Genomic DNA, 21,844 nt, shown 5'->3' on the forward strand with positions numbered 1-21,844 from the left:
TGGCCATTGGTTGTCAACATGGAGACAAGATGCTTTGGGGTGGGGGGCACCAACCATGTTGAGGGCATGTGGCCTGGGTATGGTCTAGGAGGGGGGGCGCTCGCTTGCCCCCTTTCCTGACCTGCCGGACTACATGCTGGAATAAGGGTCTGGTATGGATCCTGGGGGAACCCCTACGCCGTTTTTTTGTTTTTTTTTTGGTGTGGGGTTTCCAAGATCCCTACCAGACCGAAGGGTCTGGTATCATGCTGGGGGAGAACCTCACGCAAATTATTTTATTTTTATTTTCACGGGGTTCCCCTTCAATATTCTCTGCACACGAGTCGCCCTGCAAGTCGGATCATCTTGATCCGACTTCTGGTGCGACCTCTATTCAAATCAATGGGCTCCCATGGGGAACCATTGATTTTGAATAGAGAAAGAAACGCCGGACGAGGCTTAACACAGCGTTAAGCCTTGTTAAATTGCGTTTAACACCCTTTGCCGGCGTCTGGCGCCTTTACAGCTCTAACACTGGTGCTTCAGAACGCACTGGTCCTTTTTTTTTTTTTTTTTTTGCAGCTTAAAAATGGCTCAGCCATTTACAGCTCAAAAACGTCATGGTGGGCATGAGGCCATAGGCTAACATGGAGAGACATTTTTAAGCTGGAAAAAAAAAGCTCATAAAGTGGCTGTAAAAAGTTTGTGGGCATGAGGCCTATGAAAGAGACTGGGCAAAAATGGCATCCATGGGAGAGTTCCAAGCCCAAAGCCACTGATGACCAAAAAGAACACACAGGCTCATCTCACACTTGCCCAAAACACATCTTGATTATCCCCAGGACTTTTAGGCAAATATTCTGTGGACTGATGAGACAAACATTTGACTTTTTGGAAGGTGTGCATCCCATTACATCTGGCATAAATCTAATACAGCATTTCATAACAAGATCATCATACCAACAGTCAGATGATGTGGTGGTAGCGTAATGGTTTGGGGCTGCTTTGCAGATTCAGGACCTGGACGACTTGCCATAAGTGACGAAACCATGAATTCTGAGCTCTACCAGAAAATCCTAAAGGAAAATGTCCGGGCATCAGTTCGTGACCTCAAGTGAATGTGGGTTATGCAGCAGGAGAATGATCCTAAAAACAGCAAGTCCACCTCCAAATGGTTCAAACAAAGCACAATTTAGGTTTTGGAGTGGCCTAGTCAAAGCCCAGACTTAAAATCATTGTAAAGGATCCTTTTTATTTAATTTTTTTCAAATAACAAACCTATACTTGCTTCCACTGTACAGCTTGTTTTGCACAGAGTGGCCCCGAACCTCCTCCTCTGCGGTCCCCCGGCAGCTTTCTCGGCTCCTCCCCGCATCAAATAACCCCTTAGGAGAAGCACTCTCCTGAGGGGGTTACCTTTGCAGGCGCACTCCTGAGTCCAGCATTTGCATCCTCAGACATAAATGCCAGACTCGGCCCCGCCCCCGGCACCCACTTCATTGAATTTGATTGACAGCTTGGCATATTGCGAGCTATAGTAGTCTCCGTTCCTATAAATCAAGCAAGCCTAGAAAAGATTGCATTGGAAAAGGGACATGTACTCTTTTTTGGCTTCTGGTGCATTCATAATGAATAGAATACTATATTTAATGTAAAGCAGAAAAGGCTTGTAGTTTATCTCAATAATTTGCTATGATTTTTTTTAAAGAAAAGATACAAACAGAACAATTTCCATTTCCAAAAGTTTGTAATGAAAAAGAGGTCTAGATCAATTGCTATTAGTGGAGAAAAGTTGGTTTAAAGTACAATAGTTTATAGGTGTAGTTAAACAGCAAATTGTAAAGTCCACAAATACTGTATATAGATTGTGCAGTTACATATTTTGTGACGTAATAATACATGGATAACTTACTAGTGGTGTCAAAAATTCCTGTTGTAAAGTTCAAATCCATTTGTTGCCACTAATGGAATTGCATATCGGCTAAACCCTGCCCAAGTTTGGTTGCGCAATTTAAGGATTACCTATTCTGTAATACAAAGAGAACAAAAGATAAAGGTGGTTTAAAGAAGGAAAATAGAAAATCGGTCGTCCCAGCCAAACGCCCATTTCCTCCACCTTCTGACTGTGGTAGGCCTGAGAGGAAGGTTGAATTTAACGTATACATGGGCTCCAGACCTTGAACTTTGTTTATTTTGTAGTATGCTAACTATTTTCTTATTAAACATAATCAAGTAATCTTATGTTTTGTGGCACCGAAAAAGGCTTCTAGTTTTGATGTAAATTCTTGAAGTTTTGTTATGTGATCTGGCTTAAAAATGAACAGACCTTGTGATTTTTATCTTGCAGCCATCTGCAGAGCCTCTAAAAAATGCGTTGCACCTTGATCTCCTCCACAAAGAGCGCTTGGAGCTGTTGCAGACTGTGTGCAGAAATGGATCACTGGGTAACCAGTCTCGCGCCATCATCTCCAAGTTTGTACTGGACCGAATCTTTGTCTCTGAAAAGCACAAAATCTTGTTTTGTCAAACCCCCAAAGTAGGAAATACACAGTGGAAGAAAGTTCTCATTGTTTTAAATGGTAATATTTGTGTTTCTTATTAGACTAACAGAATTATTTTTTGTTGTGAATTTGTAAATGATTAAATGCCCTCATTTTGAAAGTATTTGCTACATTTATAAAAAATATATATAATTATTATTAATTTATAAAAAAAAAAGGTTATCCCAGATGTTGTGTAGAGAACTGAGTCTTTCTAAAACGCCTTCCAATTCATGATAATTTGCCAAATCTTTTATACATTTTTCCCTCAGTGGTATTTTTAAATGCCACTATTCCACTATTGTTTCTTGCTAATCTCACCACAGAACATGTTTACTGTTAAAACTGCATCAATTATTTGCTGTCATTTTGGTTATCATTCTTTGACAAAATATGATTGCATCAGTAGGGATGAGTCTCTTTCTGAGTAATGTGAGCGTCCTGTTGTATCTTTATAATAACGTTGAGGTGAGTTAATGGTTTCTTGTTACAGGTAGACAGTATAATGCTGTTTCAAATAATACTTCTTTGATGTTACATCTTTTCAGGGGCATTTCCTTCAATCGAGGATATTCCAGAAAGTATTGTTCATGACCATGACAAGAATGGTCTGCCTAGGCTATCTTCATACAGTATATCAGATGTGCATGAGCGGTATGAGCCTTTAAGTATTGTACGAAATATTTTGTATAGTTTTAGAATACACCATATTTATCTGACTAGTATAAATCATCACAGTGGTTGGCTGTGATCATCCCATAATCTCTTCTTTTTTTGTTCATGTTTGGGTGTAGTTTCACAATTGAATATCCCATGTCCATTAGAGATACTTGTCCTGTTCAGACATTTTTGCCTAGACAATGATCAAAATATTTGCTAGAATTTACATAGAGGCTGTATAGGGCAATTTTAAAAAATATTGAGAAGGTGGTTTTATATCCTGGAGGTATGATAGAGTAGTGTGGGGAAAAAAAATGTGAAAGCAAACTCGATGGGGGGGGGGGGGGGGGGGGGGATGTGATTATATATATATATATATATATATATATATTTGATAAAAAAAAGTTTTTCCAAACTACGGGGGATGATTTTTCTATAGCCAGCACAAGACAAACAGACCACACATGGAACATGAATGGTCATATCAGTTAGTCTTAGGAAAATATGATCAGTAGCATACATAAAGTACCACTATATGTGTATGGCCATTTGAGAGAGAACCTAGCATTATTGTCACTCAAACAATATCAGGGTATATATAACATGGCGGTAATCTGTTGACATGCCCCCTGCTCAGTCAGAGCCAGAGCTCTCAATCTCAGGATTACTTATGGTCTGTACACATGATCAAAAAATCATATGAAAAATACCGCTTTCAAAACGATTGTATGATAATCTGATCGTTGGTACACAGCTTTCAAGATCCGATTACGACAGTTCATCCATTATTATCGGATGGGACAAGCATGAAAACTTTTCTTACAATGCCAGATTATATGATTTTTGTTTAACCCCCTTCCTTACCGGGCCATTATCAAATGACGCCGGCAGGAACCCTACCTCAACCCGGGTGGACGTCATATGACGTGCTTTCTTCCCGGCAATCTAGAGTGCGCGCGCCGCCGGCGGCAACGCTCGTGACCCGCAATTGCCGGTGATCACGGCAGGAGTGTCGATCTGTGTGTGTAAACACACAGATCCACCTCTGTCAGAGGTGAGGAGACCAATGTGTGTTCCCAGAACAGAGGAACACAGATCGGTCCCCTCCCCCCTACTGTTAGAACACACTTTAGGGAACATATTAACCCCTTCAGCGCTCGCTTCCCTGCCAGTCACATTTACACAGTAATCAGTGCAGTTTTAGAGCACTAATCGCTGTATATATGTGAATGGTCCCAAAAATGTGTCAAAGGTGTCCGCCGCAATGTCACGGTCACAATAAAAATCTCAGATCGCCGCCGTTACTAGTAAAAAAAAAAAAAAAAAATACCGTAAATCTATCCCCTATTTTGTAGACGCTATAACTTTTGCGCAAACCAATCAATATACGCCTATTGCGATATTATTATTTTTTTTTTTTACTAAAATATGTAGAAGAATACGTATCGGTCTAAACCAGGGGTCTCCAAACATTCTCAACAAAGGGCTGGTTTATTGTCCTTCAGACTCTTGGAGGGCCGGACTTTGGCCAGCGGGAGTGAAAATTTTCCTGGCATCAGTGGGAGTAAACATCTGGTATTAGGGGGAGGAATATTGCCCCATTGCTGGTATCATAGGGTGGAATAGTGCCCCATTAGTGGTGTCCGTGGGAAAAATGGTGTTCCATTGTCCGTGTCAGATGGCAGAATAGTGCCTCGTATCATTGAGAGGGATAGTGCTCCAAGTGCCGGATGTGCTGTACTCCTTATAGTTATTTGTACATTACATTATTAATCTTTATTTCTACATGTTTGTTTTCATGCATTTCTTTCACTGCTGCCATCTGCTGGCCAGAATTTGCATGCCACACGTCCCTGTTCTTGTTAGTAAAGTTTTTTCTATTCGGAGGCGTGGACTCTTGCTGGGCAGGTCTCTTCACTGGGAGCAGCCATTTTCAGTTTCTCCTCATGGCTGTGTGACTAGACACTCCACATTTTTGGGCTCGAGAAGGCATCAGTTTTTGACCACGCAGAAGTCACGCAGAAGTCAGCAGTAGTTAGCAGCAGCTCAGCAGCAGCTCTGCAGCCACAGCAGCTGCTCTGCAGCCACAGCAGCTAGCCTCAGGACATATTCTAACAAGTCAGCATTGATACCACTACTACAGAACAGTATTGTATCACCGTTTGTTGTCTTATCTGCATTGAATAAACCCACGCTGATTTCATCTTCATGTCTGAGTCTGGATCCATCTAACCTGAACATCTGCCGGTCCTGTCTGCCCCACTGCTTGGATACGAAGGTAAGAAGTCACACAGCTACTATCAGTTATACCTTCATTCGCCTTCATGTGGGAACAGAACAGTCAAAAACTGCCTTAATGTCCACACCCCAGTCACAGATTCCCTCAGAGTTACCACACTAAGGAATCGCCCTGCAACAGGCCTATCTGCAGCGAATCTGCCCGGCTACAGTGCATGTTCCACAAGTCTGAGGGCAAGCACCGCATGTCCACAGTATCTTTACTGTTGCCTGAAAGCCCTCCACAACTCATCAAGCCGTTTCCTATATCCCATATCAATCTTTGCTCGCATAGCAGAACTGTTAACGCACACGGGGTCCCTCTCTAACCTAAACCCCCGCAAATCACTTAAAACACCTGAGGAACCTTGCCAGAGTGCCCCAGCGCAGCCACACTGCAATTTTCAGCCCCCAATTCAAAATTTTATTTTCTTAAAGAGACAGCGCACCTTGAATCAAAATGGACAAAAAGGACCTTGCACAGTTCCCCAGTGATGAAACAGAGCTAATGCAGCCTGATACTGATCACCAAGAAGTACAGGAAGCAGAACCCACACTTCCAGCAGACCAAGTCGTGCGACCAAGACGCTCCCTCAAACCGACAATAAAGGTCAGGGAAAACTATCAAACCACAAAAGATGAGCTATGCGATAACCTGGAAGAGCTATGGGAGCGAGTTTCCTCCCTCATGTCAGGACTTAAATCCTCTGGTGATACCTCAAGCTTACAAGTTGGCATCAGGCGGCTGAACACAGCTCATGAAGGATACAAGAGACTGTTCACAAGGTATATAACCTTTCTAAAAAACGTTAATAATGATGAAGCCCTTTCAGAACTGAGCAAGGCAGAATCTATAGACATTCAAAGAGACACCATGGTGCTGCTTGCTAAAGATAAAGCGGAACTCCGCATCTCCCATTTGCAAGAAACTAGATCACACAGATCAAATTCATCCAAACATTTCTCTCGGTCATACAGATCATCGTGCTCAAGAAGCTCAACCCTAAGCGACAGACTACTAGAGGCCCGCATAAATGCACAGCAATCCAAAGTCAGGCGTTCCTTCACTGAAAAAGAAGCTCTGGCAAGAGTGGAAGCAGAGGCCAAGAGGGCAGAAGCAGAGGCCAAGAGGGCAGAGGCTCGAATAAAGATTCTTGAATCAGAGATGGAAGAGGAAGTTGCATTAGCTAAAGTAAGACTACTTGTGCAAGCATTAAGCCAAGGTCTTGATCCAGTCTGCTCGCTACCACAGGAGGTAGAAGATCCAGCTGACCGCACCAGCGACTATGTACTGGAACAATTATCTGCATCACCCCCAGTATGCAGTACCGTCCAAGCCGACAACACAAAAACCTCCAAGTCATCTCCACCTACAGTGCCAGTGTCACTTACAGCACCCGAGCAACCTGATGGTGTTCACCCAGATGTGCCTTCTCAAGGACAGTTATTACGAAACTACAAAAAGGGCCATCAGGCGTTTCCTGGCCTACCTCCACAGCTCAAGCAGCAGTCCTCACGATCTACAGAGACTAGATCACAGCTCAACCCTGCAGCAGCATCATTCTACCTGGATGCATCTCACCCTTTCACGCCGCAAAGCCTACACGCCCCGGCGGCACCACAGGTTGTCGTGGCAACAAGCAGTGAGAAATCAGATATGTCTGAGTTGGCCAGGATTATGGCGATCAGAGAGCTAATTAACACAAGTCTCTCAAAATTTGATGACCGTGCAGAGAGCTACAGAGCTTGGAAGGCAACTTTCAAGGCCACCATTGCCAACCTCAAACTAGACGCAGAGAAGGAGCTCAACCTCCTGATCACATGGCTGGGCCCAAGCTCCACAAATCGCATCAAGAGCCTCAGAACTGTCTATGTGGGACAAGCAGAAGCAGGTCTCGCTGCTGCCTGGCAGAGACTCGAACGTACCTTTGGCAGTGCAGAAGCTATAGAGAAGGCCCTATTTAAGAGATTGCAGAACATTCCAAAGATCAATCTTAAGGACGTCCATAAGCTTCAGGATTTGAGTGACCTGCTCATGGAACTAGAGCTTGCCAAAAGAGACCCTCGTCTGATCGGGCTATGCTACCTGGATACAGCCCATGGAGTGAACCCAATTGTCGTGAAACTACCATACAGTCTGCAAGAAAAGTGGGCGGCATCAGTCTCAAGGTACAAAAGGGTGCATGACATCACCTTTCCCCCATTTATTCATTTCTGCAGATTCATTGAAGAACAGTCCCAGATGAGGAATGACCCCAGCCTCGATTTCCTGGAGTTCAACACTACAGCTCCAGCGACACCATCACCAAGGTATGAAAGTGTCATGCATAAACACAGAGACTTTAAGAGCAGCGTGAGTGTTAGAAAGACTAACCTACCATCTTCTGCAGCACCCATGGGTAAACAGTACAATACCTCATCAGGAGACAAGTCCTTCAATCGTGAATGTCCCATTCATAAAAAACCACACTCACTGAACAAATGCAGAGGGTTTAGATCCAAACCTATACAGGAGCGCAAGAAAGTCCTCAGCGAGCTCGGGGTATGTTTCAGATGCTGCGCTTCATTGGAGCACATGGCTAAGGACTGTAAATCCATCGTCAAGTGTGAGGAGTGTCATAGTGAAAGACATGCCTCAGCTATGCACCCAGTTCCACTTCCCAGAGACTCACCAGCTGCCGTCACCACCAGTCCCGCTCCAAGTCATGGCGGGGAGCCCCAGAACCACGCTAACACAGCCGCCGCTGTTTCCTGCTCATGTTTGGAAGTATGTGGCGAGGGCCAGGGTGAGAAATGTTGTGCCAGAATATGCCTAATCAAGGTCTATCCAGAGGGACTCCCAGAAAAGGCAGTAAAAATGTATGCCATCATCGATGACCAAAGCAACCGGTCCCTAGCAGGACCTAAATTCTTTGAAGCCTTCGGGATAAAGGGACCATCAGAACCCTACATCTTAAACACCTGCTCAGGCCGCATAGAGACTAGCGGCAGGAGGGCGCAAGGATACATTGCTTCCCCCATCAGTGGGAATACCGAAATACCCCTACCAACACTGATTGAATGCGATCAAATACCCAACCATAGGGATGAGATTCCTACCCCAGAAGCTGCGTTTCACCAACCGCACCTAAGGCACCTAGCCAACGTTATCCCACCTATGGACAACAATGCTGAGATTCTACTCCTGCTTGGCAGAGACAATCTAAGGGTGCACAAGGTGCGCCAACAGTGTAATGGTCCCGACTACGCACCATATGCCCAGAGGCTGGACCTGGGATGGGTAGTCATAGGAAACGTATGCCTGGATCAACCAGAAATCGACTCCTTCAAAACGTACGTGCGTGGAGACGGACGCACAACTTGCATTAAGCCGTGTCCTCATCACTATGAAGTGAAAGAGAAGTCTCCAGACCTCGTACAACCACCTGACATCATTTCTCCCCTCTTTGCTGACGACTTGGGGAGATCAGTCTTTCGCACAACCAAGGATGATGATAAGGTAGCCTTATCAATAGAAGACAGAGAGTTCATTAAGATAATGGACAGCGAGTTCTTTAAAGATGAAACCAATCACTGGGTTTCTCCATTACCCTTCCGAACCACCAGGGTAAGGCTCCCGGACAATCGGGAGCAAGCGCAATCCAGATTTAACTCTCTTCAGCGTACCATGAACAGCAAGCCTGAGACGAGAGAACACATTGTCGTACCATCCGAACTTAATCCAGCAGATCACGCCACCAGGCCTATGTCTGTGGGTTCCTTTGCTAAATCTACTTGGCTTACAGGCCCAGAGTTTCTGCTAGGACGGGCAGACAAATGTGAACAGGAAGTTTACAGCATCCAGGATCCGGATAATGATCCAGAAATCCGCGCCGAAGTTAGCGCATTAGTCACTGAAACAAAGCAGACCTCCAGGCTTGACTGTCATCGTTTTGAACATTTCTCCAGTTGGATGAGACTTGTCAGAACCATTGCAAGGTTAGTGCACATCGCCAGATGTTATCACAATACTCAGGAAGATAAAGATTGTCACGGTTGGCACATCTGTCATAAACCATTCTCTGCTGAGGACATTTCTCATAGCGAGTCTCTCATAATACGTCATGTCCAGCAGCAGGAATTTAACGTAGAATGGAAGTGCTTGAACAACAGACAGCAGATTCCTATAAAAAGACCTCTTGCTAACTTAAATCCAATTATGGACACTTTTGGCCTGCTCAGAGTTGGTGGTCGTTTGAATCAAGCCCACCTAGGAGTTGCGGAGCAAAATCCTCTCATTATTCCCAGCAACCATCATATCACCACGTTGCTGATCCGACATTACCACAAAAAGACTGAACACCAGGGCAGACAAATCACTGAGGGCAAGTTAAGGTCTGCGGGTCTTTGGATTATAGGTATGAAGAAACGTGTAGCCCAACTACTGCATGACTGTGTGCACTGTCGTAAAGCCAGAGGAAAACAGCTACACCAACAAATGGCCGACTTGCCCGCGGATAGACTATGCACAGAGCCGCCCTTCACCTACACTGGCCTAGACGTCTTTGGACCATGGATGGTGTCCGCACGTAGAACCCGTGGTGGTCACGCAAACAGTAAACGTTGGGCCGTGCTATTTACTTGCATGAGTGTGCGAGCCGTTCATATAGAGGTGATAGAATCTATGGACACATCCAGCCTCATTAATGCCTTAAGACGGTTCTTCGCCATCAGAGGACCAGTGAAACAGTTGAGGTCAGACCAGGGAAGTAACTTCATCGGCGCCTGTAGAGAACTGAACATCGACACTAAGCCTATCCAAGATCAGTTGGCGGAGAAAGGTTGCACCTGGATTTTTAATCCTCCTCATAGTTCCCACATGGGGGGGTTCCTGGGAGAGAATGATCGGGATCTCACGCAACATCTTAAATTCTATGTTGATGGATGTAAACTCTTCAAAACTTACGCACGAGACTCTCGTCACTCTTCTCGCTGAAGTTTCAGCTATCATCAATTCAAGACCCCTTGTGCCAGTATCTATGGATCCTGAAACACCAGCCATACTGTCTCCGGCTATTCTACTTACCCAAAAAACGGACAACATGCTCACGCCTAGTGGAGAATTTACCCATGGGAATATCTACCAAAAACACTGGAAACGTGTACAACACCTGGCAGATTACTTCTGGAACAGATGGCGTAAAGAGTATCTCAATATTCTTCAAGGAAGGAGGAAATGGCAACATCAAAAACCAAACTTGAAAGAAGGAGACCTCGTATTAATGAAGGAGCAACAAACCGAAAGGATCACCTGGCCTATGGGACTAATTACAAAGGTTCTTCCTAGCAAGGATGGCAAGGTCCGAAAGGTGGAGCTGAAGATCTTCAGGAAGGGTGAGCTTAAAACTTTTGCAAGGCCGATTAACAAACTCATTCTAATATTACCCATCGAGAACGTTCCCGAAGGATGAAAAAGGACTGAACTCGAACTTCACAGTTTTACCCGCTATGGGTCAGCCAACCCACTATGTCATGTTTATTGCATTTCACATGTTCTTTGTTACAGGTTGTATTATATTTTTATGGACATTCGTCATAGTGAAAATCCTTACGTAAATTTCAGACGGGGAGTGTGCTGTTCTCCTTATAGTTATTTGTACATTACATTATTAATCTTTATTTCTACATGTTTGTTTTCATGCATTTCTTTCACTGCTGCCATCTGCTGGCCAGAATTTGCATGCCACACGTCCCTGTTCTTGTTAGTAAAGTTTTTTCTATTCGGAGGCGTGGACTCTTGCTGGGCAGGTCTCTTCACTGGGAGCAGCCATTTTCAGTTTCTCCTCATGGCTGTGTGACTAGACACTCCACATTTTTGGGCTTGAGAAGGCATCAGTTTTTGACCACGCAGAAGTCACGCAGAAGTCAGCAGTAGTTAGCAGCAGCTCAGCAGCAGCTCTGCAGCCACAGCAGCTAGCCTCAGGACATATTCTAACAAGTCAGCATTGATACCACTACTACAGAACAGTATTGTATCACCGTTTGTTGTCTTATCTGCATTGAATAAACCCACGCTGATTTCATCTTCATGTCTGAGTCTGGATCCATCTAACCTGAACATCTGCCGGTCCTGTCTGCCCCACTGCTTGGATACGAAGGTAAGAAGTCACACAGCTACTATCAGTTATACCTTCATTCGCCTTCATGTGGGAACAGAACACCGGATAAAAGCAAGCAATGGGCCACATGCAGCCCTCGGGCCGCAGTTTGGAGACCACTGGTCTAAACCTGAGGGAAAAAAATGTTTTTTTTGGTTTTTTATTTTGACATTTATTAAATCAAAAAGTAAAAAATATTGTGTTTTTTTTTTATTGTCGCTCTTCTTTTGTTTATAGCCCAAAAAAAAAAAAAAAACGCAGAGATGATCAAATACCACCAAACGAAAGCTCTATTTGTGGGGGGGGAAAAACATTAAGATTTCATTTGGGTACAGTGTTGCATGACCACACAATTGTCATTCAAACTGCAACAGCGCTGAAAACTAAAAATTGGTCTGGGCAGGAAGGGGGGGGGATGCCCTGTATGGAAGGGGTTAAGCAGTACAGTTTTAGTCCGAAAATACAATACATTACATCACTTCTGAATTTTTGTTTTGTTGTACGACTTTCTTTTATTATTCTTTTTTTGGGCTGCCAAAATGTTAAACTGGGGTATCATTTGGAAATGTGTGAAGAATGCTCTGGCAATGTAGTGGGATAGCTGATGTGTTACTATATAATGCCTAATATAATATATAATATATATATATATATATATATATATATATATATATATATATATATATATATATATATATATATTTTTTTTTTTTTTATTTTTTTTTTTCCTGCTTATTTCAGACTGAACTCCTATTTCAAGTTTTTTATTGTGCGTGATCCATTTGAACGACTTATTTCTGCCTACAAGGATAAGTTTGTACATAACCCTCGTTTTGAACCATGGTACAAGCACAACATAGCTCCTGTCATCATCCGCAAATACAGGAAAGATCGCTCCGAGACCAAAGGAGGTCTACAGTTTCAAGACTTTGTACGATACTTGGGGGACCCAAACCACAAGTTTCTAGATCTCCAGTTTGGGGATCATATAATACACTGGGTAACATATGTAGAACTTTGTGCACCTTGTGAAATTAATTACAATGTGATTGGACATCATGAGACTCTTGAGGAAGATGCTCCATACATCCTGAAAGAAGCAGGTATAGACAGACTGGTATCCTATCCCCATATACCTCCAGGAATCACCCGTTACAATAAGACAAAGGTGGAACAATATTTCTCTAAAGTATCAAAGAGAGACATTCGACGCCTTTATGAGAGATTTGAAGGCGACTTCAGACTTTTTGGATATAAAGAGCCAACTTTCTTATTTTAACTATGTGGTATGGACTATTGTGAGTTGGCGTTCTGCTGCTTGTCATGCCAACAAGAGGACATAGAAACCTAGAGTAAAGGCAGAAAAAGACCAAATGGTCAATCTAGTCTGCCCCTTTTTTATTTATTGTTTTTTTTGTTTTTGTTTTTTAACCTTTTTGTCTGAGACAACTGGGTCACTTGACTTGATGGGTTCCCTGTGATGACCATTTGCACTTGGCCCACTTACACTGGTGTACTGCTCTCGTACTAAGTTTTATGGGTTGGGAGTTTTTTTGAGAAACGACCTAGGATTTTCTTGATTCACAAATCAAATGTGAACAAAGCTTACTGTTTACAGCCTAAAAGTATTAGCAATATACACTGTTGAACATTTTAAAGCTGTGACAATCCTTTGCATTGTTACAGCAGTCAACTTTTTGTTTTTACTGGTAATTTTTGTGTTTGTAATGTGCCATTTGAAGAGTCACTAAGCTGAATAATGTCGCCTCTCATTAAAAGAAATATAGGAATGTAAAAAATGTATATGGCGTTACAAGGTTTACAGTGACTAAAATGTGTGAAATTTTGTAATCGTATTCATGAGCTAAAACGTCCTGTCTTTGGGTAAAAAACAAAATCCTACATAAATCTTCAAACTACTTTCCCAGGCTAAATGGAACCTTCGGAAAAGAAAGTAGAAAAAAGTGAGAGGGCGCACCAGCCTTGTGCATTATCCTTTGATGTATTTATTAAAAGAAAAATGATTAAAAGCTTTTCTTTAATAAATACATTAACCACTTAAGACCCGGACCTTTAGGCAACTAAAGGACCTGGCTAGTTTTTGCGATTCCGCACTGCGTCGCTTTAACTGACAATTGCGTGGTCGTGCGACGTGGCTCCCAAACAAAATTGGCGTCCTTTTTCCCCCACAAATAGAGATTTCTTGTGGTGGTATTTGATCACCTCCTGCAGTTTTTATTTTTTGCGCTATAAACAAAAATAGAGCGACAATTTTGAAAAAAATTCAATATTTTTTACTTTTTGCTATAATAAATATCCCCCAAAAATATATATATATATATAAAAAAAATGTTTTTCCTTTAGTTTAGGCCGATACGTATTCTTCTACCTATTTTTGCTAAAAAAAAATCGCAATAAGCGTTTATCGATTGGTTTGCGCAAAATTTATAGCGTTTACAAAATAGGGGATAGTTTTATTGCATTTTTATTCTTCTTTTTATTTTTTTTTACTACTAATAGTGGTGATCAGCGATTTATTTATTTATTTTATTTTATTTTTTTTTTTTTTTTCGTGACTGCGACATTATGGTGGACACTTCGGACAATTTTGACACATTTTTGGGACCATTGTCATTTTCACAGCAAAAAATGCATTAAAAATGCATTGTTTACTGTGAAAATGACAATTGCAGTTTGGGAGTTAACCCCTTCAGCGCCCCCTTGTGGTTAAGTGTGACCTCATTTGTGTTTCCAACTGTAGGGGGGTGTGGCTGTAGGTGTGACGTCATTGATTGTGTTTCCCTATAAAAGGGGATGACACGATCAATGACGGCGCCACAGTGAAGAACGGGGAAGCTGTGTTTACACACAGCTCTCCCCGTTCTTCAGCTCACGGGACCGATCGCGGGACTCCAGCGGCGATCGGGTCCCGCAGCTTCGCACCGGTCGCAGGCGCGCGCCCGGGACCCACGGCTGGGCACTTAAAGAGGACGTACCTGTACGTGCTTGTGCCCAGCCGTGCCATTCTGCTGACATATATGTGCAGGAGGCGGTCCTTAAGTGGTTAAAGGATAATGCACAAGGCTGGTGTGCCCTTTTTTCTACTTTCTTTTCCCACTGCTAGGATACCCCTATTCTGGAGGGCAGCAAGGCCTGAGATATCCACTCTGAACTTTGGATTGCCTGGTATACACATTTGTGCGCAAGAGTATTTGTTTTGCTGCTATTTAAATAGAACCTTCACCTCTGCTGAAGACCAAGTCATTGTGCAACACCGTTCTTGTTTTTTCTCGGTTATTATAGAACTAGAGACAACAATTACCAACTTTATGTGCTGTTCTGCTATACAAGGGATACCCGATAATTCAGCTTACGGTATTTGCATCTAATTGTGTGCTGCGTAGGTATGTTATACTAGCAGCCACATGGAAACGGTAGGAAGAAGATCCTGCTGTTGCTTAGGTGGTTGTGAATTACTTCACATTCACCAAGCAAATCCTTTTACTGTCCTTAAAATAAGCCTTCTTTTTTTAAGTTTTGAAGTGTACATATTCCTTTTAATAAAGTATTTTCTGGAGCCAACACATGACCGCAGCAGCTTTGCAGCATGATTGCTAAAATAGGCAGGGGCAGTGGTTCTACCCTGTATAGGGTGCTTCCGAATTGCTGACATCTAGCACTTAAAGTGGTTGTAAAGGCAGAAGGTTATGTGTGTAGTAGCCCCCCTAATACTTACCTGAGCCCATTTCTATCCCGCAATGTCCACGAGTGCTTCGGCCGTCCGGGACTCTCTCTCCTGATTGGATCAAAATTGTCAATCAAACTCAGCCAACAAGGAGAGAGAGGGAGCGAGGACAAACCACGGCTCCATGTCTGATTGGATTCACAGATCCGCTGCCCGGGTGCCCCTATAGCAAGCTGCTTTCTGTGGGGCACTCAACAGGAGGGAGGGGCCAGGAGCTCCTGCCAGGGACCCAAGAAGAGGAGGATCTGGGCTGCTCTCTGCAAAACCACTGCACAGGACAGGAAAGTATAACATGTTTTGTTATTTTTATAGAAGAATAAAACAGCCTGCATGCTGAACAAGAATAATGTAACAGATTTCTCCATCCACGCTATAAAGTGCAGATTGATAAATACCCTGAGTGGTTGTATCTCATTGCCTGCAACCAGTATTCTGCCAACAATTTTCCACCCAGCTCCTTTGATTTTTCAATAGAAGGATGTCAGATGGGACAGTGCCCAAAAAACAACGTTTGGCCAGTTCATCAGGAATTGGACGAAATTTGCTCAGTGTATGGCCAACTTCAGAAGTCTCATTCACGCTCAGCAGGGCTTCGCAGTGGACATACTGTATTAGCCTGTAATATCACAGACTGAATACAGGAATGCAGGCATGTTGTGTTTTTGCATGGTGTCATGCTGGAATATGTCTGTCAATGCTACTTCGACTGTGAACCTGAGGTTAGCATTGGCAGGAACTCGCAGGAAACAGGGCAGAAGAGAGACTGACAGGATCACCAGGTATTCTTTTAAAAATGTATTTTTAAAGTGTAACGTACTTCAGAGTTGATTTGTGGAAACGTGTGTTGTAGGTTTATATAACACTGAGGTGCTAGTAAGCTTAAAAAAAAAAAAACGGTATTATTTCATAAATCTATGGCTTGCTGACCACCATTCCAGAGCATCAAAAAAAGCGTGCAATGCAGAGGGACTACTCGTGAAGTTGAAGCTGAACAAGAGCCGCATAATCCGATGTTTCCTCTGTAGTGCTGGCTCCTGTCCCATGCAAAGTGATACCAACTGCACTGCACCTCTTATCATGGCTAGCAGTCTCCAGAGTGGTGCCAGCAGCAGGAAAGAGGAGATCTTCGGGTCAGTGGGCATATTGGTATAGGGCTGCTTTCACACCAATGTGCTGCGGTTTACCCACACCGTGAGCGCAGTGCAGTGTACCTGCAGATTTCCTGCGGGTTTGCTGTGCTTAGCCATAGACTTCTATTATTTCCTGCGGGTTTGGTACACTTACCGAATGCAGGAGTTTTGATGCGCTTTCAGAAAGTGTACCACACCTGCAGGATATAATAGAAGTCTTAGGCAAATCGCAGCTAACCCAGGAAAGTCGCAGATGCACTGTGCTGCACCCACAGTGCAGGTAAACCGCAGCACATCAGTGTGAAGGCAGCCTTATAGGGCGCTCAGAACAGTAAGGGGTCATTTACATTTGCAGTTTGGAAGGTGGTAAAACCCATATATTTAGGACATATATTATTTTTACCACCCCAACCCCGTACCCCCTTTAACAGCAGTGGCCAGGTGTGTACACATGCCGCGGCAGGAGTTAAACGCCCTCTCATGGAAGGGTGTAGCCCCTGCCAAGCATGACCCATTCAAGTAAATGGGGCCACTCCGCAAGTGCCCTGCAAGGGGTTAAAGCATGCAGCATTATGTTGCTTTCGCACCACCTGCTTTAACCCCTTGGACCCCACAGCAGCATGCTGTGGGGGTCCAAGGCCCCATTTACTTAAATGGGTCGCGATTGGCAGGCGGTAGCACCCACCAAAAGCAACAGGGGGTTTAATTCTTACTGCGGCATGTGTACACCTTTTTGACTGCTGCCTAAGCATCTAAAGAGGGTAGGGATTGGGGGGCAGTACCACAGTGACTCAACCACAGGGTTTTTCCACTAAGGGATGCAACTAAGTGCACATTGACAAGTACTGCTGTTCCTCTGAAAAGCGATCCGACAGATGGTGAGGAGGCGATATGCTGCCTCCTCACCACCTGATTTAAACTCATGATTGCCGCTTGTGATTGCGACACGGTGGTACAGCAATTTAGAGGTGTATATCAGGTGTGAGGAGGCGACACTGTGCTCGGTGATCTTTGATTTCTTCCATGTTCAGGTAGATCTCCACCTCTTTAAAGCGATTATAAAGACAGAAGTTTTTTTTTATCTTAATGCATTATACGCATGAAAATAAAAAAAACACCTGTGTGTAGCAGCCCCCAATACTTACCTGAGCCCCATCTCTGTCCAGCGATGTGCAGGAGTGCCTTAGCCATCTGGGTTACTCCCTCCTGATTGGCTGTGACACCGCAGCGGCGCCATTGGCTCCCGCTGCTGTTAATAAAAGTCAGTTGACCAATCGGGAGAGAGGGTGAACCATGACTGTGTCTGAATGAACACAGGTAGCTGTGGCTCAACTGGGACGCCGCCAGAGCAAGCTGCTTGCTCTGGGGGCACCCGACAGGAGGGAGGGGCCAGAAGCGCCGAAGAGGCACCCGAGTAGAGGAGGATCCAGGCTGCTCTGTGCAAAACCATTTCATAGAGCAGGCAAGTATAACCTGTTCATTATTTTTAAAGTGAAAAAAAAGACTTTAGTATCACTTTAAGGTTGCCTACCCCTGCCCTATGATGTGATGGAAGTATTAATTCTACCACACCACCAAACTCCACTCCTTAGGCCCTGTACACACGATCAGTCCAAACTGGTGAAAACGGCCTGAAGTTCAGTTTTATCAGTCGAAACCTACCATGTGTATGGCCCATCAGACTTTTGTCCTTCAGACCAAAGTTTTAAAACTTGCTTTAAAATCGGACTGATGACCGATCGGTCAAAACCAATGGTTAGTACGCAAAAGCATTGGTTCAAAACCCGCGCATGCTCAGAATCAAGTCGACACATGCTTGGAAGCATTGATGAACTTCGTTTTTTTTTTAGCACAGCGTTGTGTTTTACGTCACTGTGTTGGACTCGATCGGATTTTGAACTGATGGTGTGTAGGCACATCAGACCATCAATCCATCAGACTTCAGCCTTCAGTCCGTTTTCATCAGTTTGGACTGATCGTGTGTACAAGGCCTTAGAGATTATTTGCCAAAGTCCGCAGGAGAAAAGACGCCTCCATAAGTAGTCCACCACCACTCTCGCTTGTTTCTCTTGCGGACCTCTATCCATTATAAGAAACTAGTGAATATGGAGGTCAGAGGGAGGAAAAAGTGAGGACCACATAGATACAGTGGATATAAAAAGTCTACACACCCCTGTTAAATGTCAGGTTTCTGTGATGTAAAAAAAAAAATGAGACCAAGATAAATCATTTCAGAACTTTTTCCACCTTTTAATGTGACCTATAAACTGTACAACTCAGTTGAATCTTTTAGGTGAAGGGAGGTAAAAATAAAAAGGAAAATAATATAGTTGCATAAGTGTGCACACCCTTAAACTAATACTTTGTTGAAGGAACTTTTGATTTTATTGGTATGAGTCTATCAGTATGGCACATCTTGACCTGGCAATATTTTCCCGTTCTTCTTTGCAAAAACACTCCAAATCTGTCAGATTGAGAGGGCATCTCCTGTGCACAGTCCTCCTCGGATCACCCCACAGATTTTCAATCTGATTCAGGTCTGGGTCATTCCAAAACTTTAACCACTTGACCACTGGGTACTTAAACCCCCTTCCTAACCAGACCAATTTTCAGCTTTCGGTGCTCTCACATTTTGAATGACCCATTACTCCGTCATGCAAAACTGTACCCATATGAAATGTTTGTTTTTTTCGCACAAATAGAATGAATGAATGAATGAAAAACTTATATAGCGCGGCACATGCGAACTGAATCGCCTCTGGAGCTTTCTTTTGGTGGTATTTAATCACCGTTGGGTTTTTTATTTTTTGCTCTATAAAATAAAAAAGACAGAAAATTCTCTAAACAAAAAAAAAATGCATTCTCTTTATTTCTGTTATAAAATTTAGCAAATTAGTAATTTTTCTTCATACATTTTGGCCAAAATTTATACTGCTACATAACCTTGGTAAAAATCCAAATTGGTGTATGTTATTTGGTCTTTGTGAAAGTTCATAAGCTATGGTGCCAATATCTAAAAATGTATCACACCTGAAGTACTGACGGTTTACCTAATTTCTTGAGACCCTAACATGCCAGAAAAGTACAAATACCCCCCAAATGACCCCTTTTTGGGAAGTAGACATTCCAAGGTATTTAGAAAGAGACATGGTGGTTAATCTACTTCTGGTGAAGTTCCTCTTCATGTCCAGCTTTCTAGCAGAAGCCTGAAGGTTTTGTGCCAATATTGACTGGTATTTGGAGCTGTTCATGATTCACTCTACCTTGACTAAGTCCCCTGTTCCAGATGAAGAAAAAGAGCCCCACCATGCTTCACTGTGGGTATGGTGTTCTTTTGGTGATGTGCAGTGTTTCTTTTTGAGAATTATGGCCAAAAAGTTCAACTTTTTTTTTTTTTTTTTTTTTTTTTTTATCAGACCATAACCCATTTTCCCACATGCTTTTGGGAGACTTCAGATGTGTTTTTGCAAAATTTTGCCGGGCTTGTTTGGTTCTTTATTTGTAAGAAAAGGTTTCCGTCTTACCACTCTACCCCATAGCCCAGACATATGCAGAATATGGGAGATTGTCACATGTACCCACACAGCCAGTACTTGCCAGATATTCCTGCAGCCCCTTTAATGTTTCTGTAGACCTCTTGGCAGCCTTCCTGACCAGTTTCCTTCTCATCTATCTATCAATTTTGGACGGATGTCCAGTTCTTGGTAACGTCACTGTTGTGCCATGTTTTCTACACTTGATGATAACTGTCTTCATGGTGTTCCATGGTAATGCCTTAAATTATTTTGTATCCTTCTCCTGACTGATGCCTTTTAACCACTAAATCACTTCAGCCCCAGAAGATTTTACCCCCTTTTTGACCGGAGCACTTTTTGCAATTTGGCTCTGCGTCGCTTTAACTGAAAATTGTGGTCATGCAACACTGTATAAAAACAAAGTATCAAATAAAAAGAACTATGGTTCAAAAATGATAGAAACAGCGCTGTGTAATAAAGTGATAAATAACCCCAAAATAGAGGTTTCTGTTGAAGATACAGATGTGAAGTGCTGGGTGATCAAAAAATAGGTGGAAGTGCACCCTCAAATCTATTTAAGATTCACCCATATGCTGTGAGAGTGCCCACTTCTGAAAAAAAGGCTTGACGCAGCCTGTAAAGGGGATGTTTAGAACTCACAAGCACTCCTTCAAATGATCCTCAAATTCCTCTGTGACGGTCAAACTTGGTGATGTTACATGCAAACAATAAAAACACTATAATAGTGAAGCATTGCCAACATTAAACAATATACTCTAAGTGGGAATTAGTTCCCTATGTAAAATGCCCGTACAGGAAAATAAATAAGAATGAACAAAAAAAGCAAGCCTGTATTCTCTGCTGATGTCTGCTGTCGTCTCCGTCCTATGGACACCAGGGGCCGCACGAGTGCTTCTAACGCTGGCAAACAAGTGGATGGTTTGTAGACTGCAGGTAGGCTTCCGTGTTGCGCTGTTGTAGCCACGCCCTGACGCGTTTCGTCACTTCCGACTTCAACAGAGGGCGTGGCTACACAGCGCTGTCACTATCCCTTTGTAACCCGTCGGAGACAGCTATTGGATGCGCATGATCCGCCCCCCGGACATGATAGGTGCACGCCAGACCAAGAGGAGGGATAAGCATCAGCTATACCGATTAGGGAAAGAATAGGGGATTGTGGACTAGTAAACGGCTGCACTTTTAATCGAGAACTATGTCTCTCAAAAATATCCGCAAACTGGATGCTTATAACAATTAAAATCACGGGGGAAACTATTTGTAAATAATTTCAGCAATCCAGCATTGGTTATAAAAACGTATGATTCAGAAATGAATACGTATGATTCAGAAATAAATGACAAAACTAGGGAAAGTCCGCTCAGCCAATCATAGAAGGCATGGGCGGAAGTTATGCAAATAGACAAGTAGAGTATGTAACAACTATCTGAAAGCCGTGCCTACCACATCCAATCATCAAAGGATGGAAAAGGTTGTTTCCACAGACTTGGTTTAGCAACATGTATAGTAAAGATTCGGTCATTCCAGATACTACACCAAAGGTGTAGGAAAGTGTTATTAGTGTCTATATAAATATTTGGGGGACAGAGCAAAATAAATAAAAGGTCATTCAAGAGCAGTAGCTTTGTGACAAAGATTGTTGAAAACAAAAAGACCATTTACAGATTACAGATTAAAAGTGTCATCTGTGGAATTTGTCACATGTTTAAATCCTACTGACTTTTAATATGGTAATTGTATAATATATAGCGTTACTCCTGGTTATAGCATATTGAGTTGTGGTGATCGTAGAAATACATGAGCTAAAAACATACCCATTAGATATTTCTCATTAGAAGCACCT

At 43.0% G+C, this 21,844-nt stretch overlaps 1 protein-coding gene across 1 annotated transcript in view; it reads left to right on the top strand.

The window, feature by feature from the left end:
• Positions 1-13,421, top strand: part of CHST10 (carbohydrate sulfotransferase 10) — a 43,950-nt gene extending 30,529 nt beyond the window's left edge. The window contains exons 4-6 of the mRNA XM_040336446.1: positions 2,327-2,558; positions 3,068-3,173; positions 12,335-13,421. Coding sequence (XP_040192380.1) covers positions 2,327-2,558; positions 3,068-3,173; positions 12,335-12,872 — 876 coding nt within the window. The 3' untranslated portion in view covers positions 12,873-13,421. The remainder of the gene's footprint in view (positions 1-2,326; positions 2,559-3,067; positions 3,174-12,334) is intronic.
• The last annotated feature ends 8,423 nt before the right edge of the window (positions 13,422-21,844 follow it).

The sequence above is a fragment of the Rana temporaria genome, chromosome 2 (genome assembly GCF_905171775.1).
Source record: "Rana temporaria chromosome 2, aRanTem1.1, whole genome shotgun sequence".
Lineage (NCBI taxonomy): Eukaryota > Metazoa > Chordata > Amphibia > Anura > Ranidae > Rana > Rana temporaria.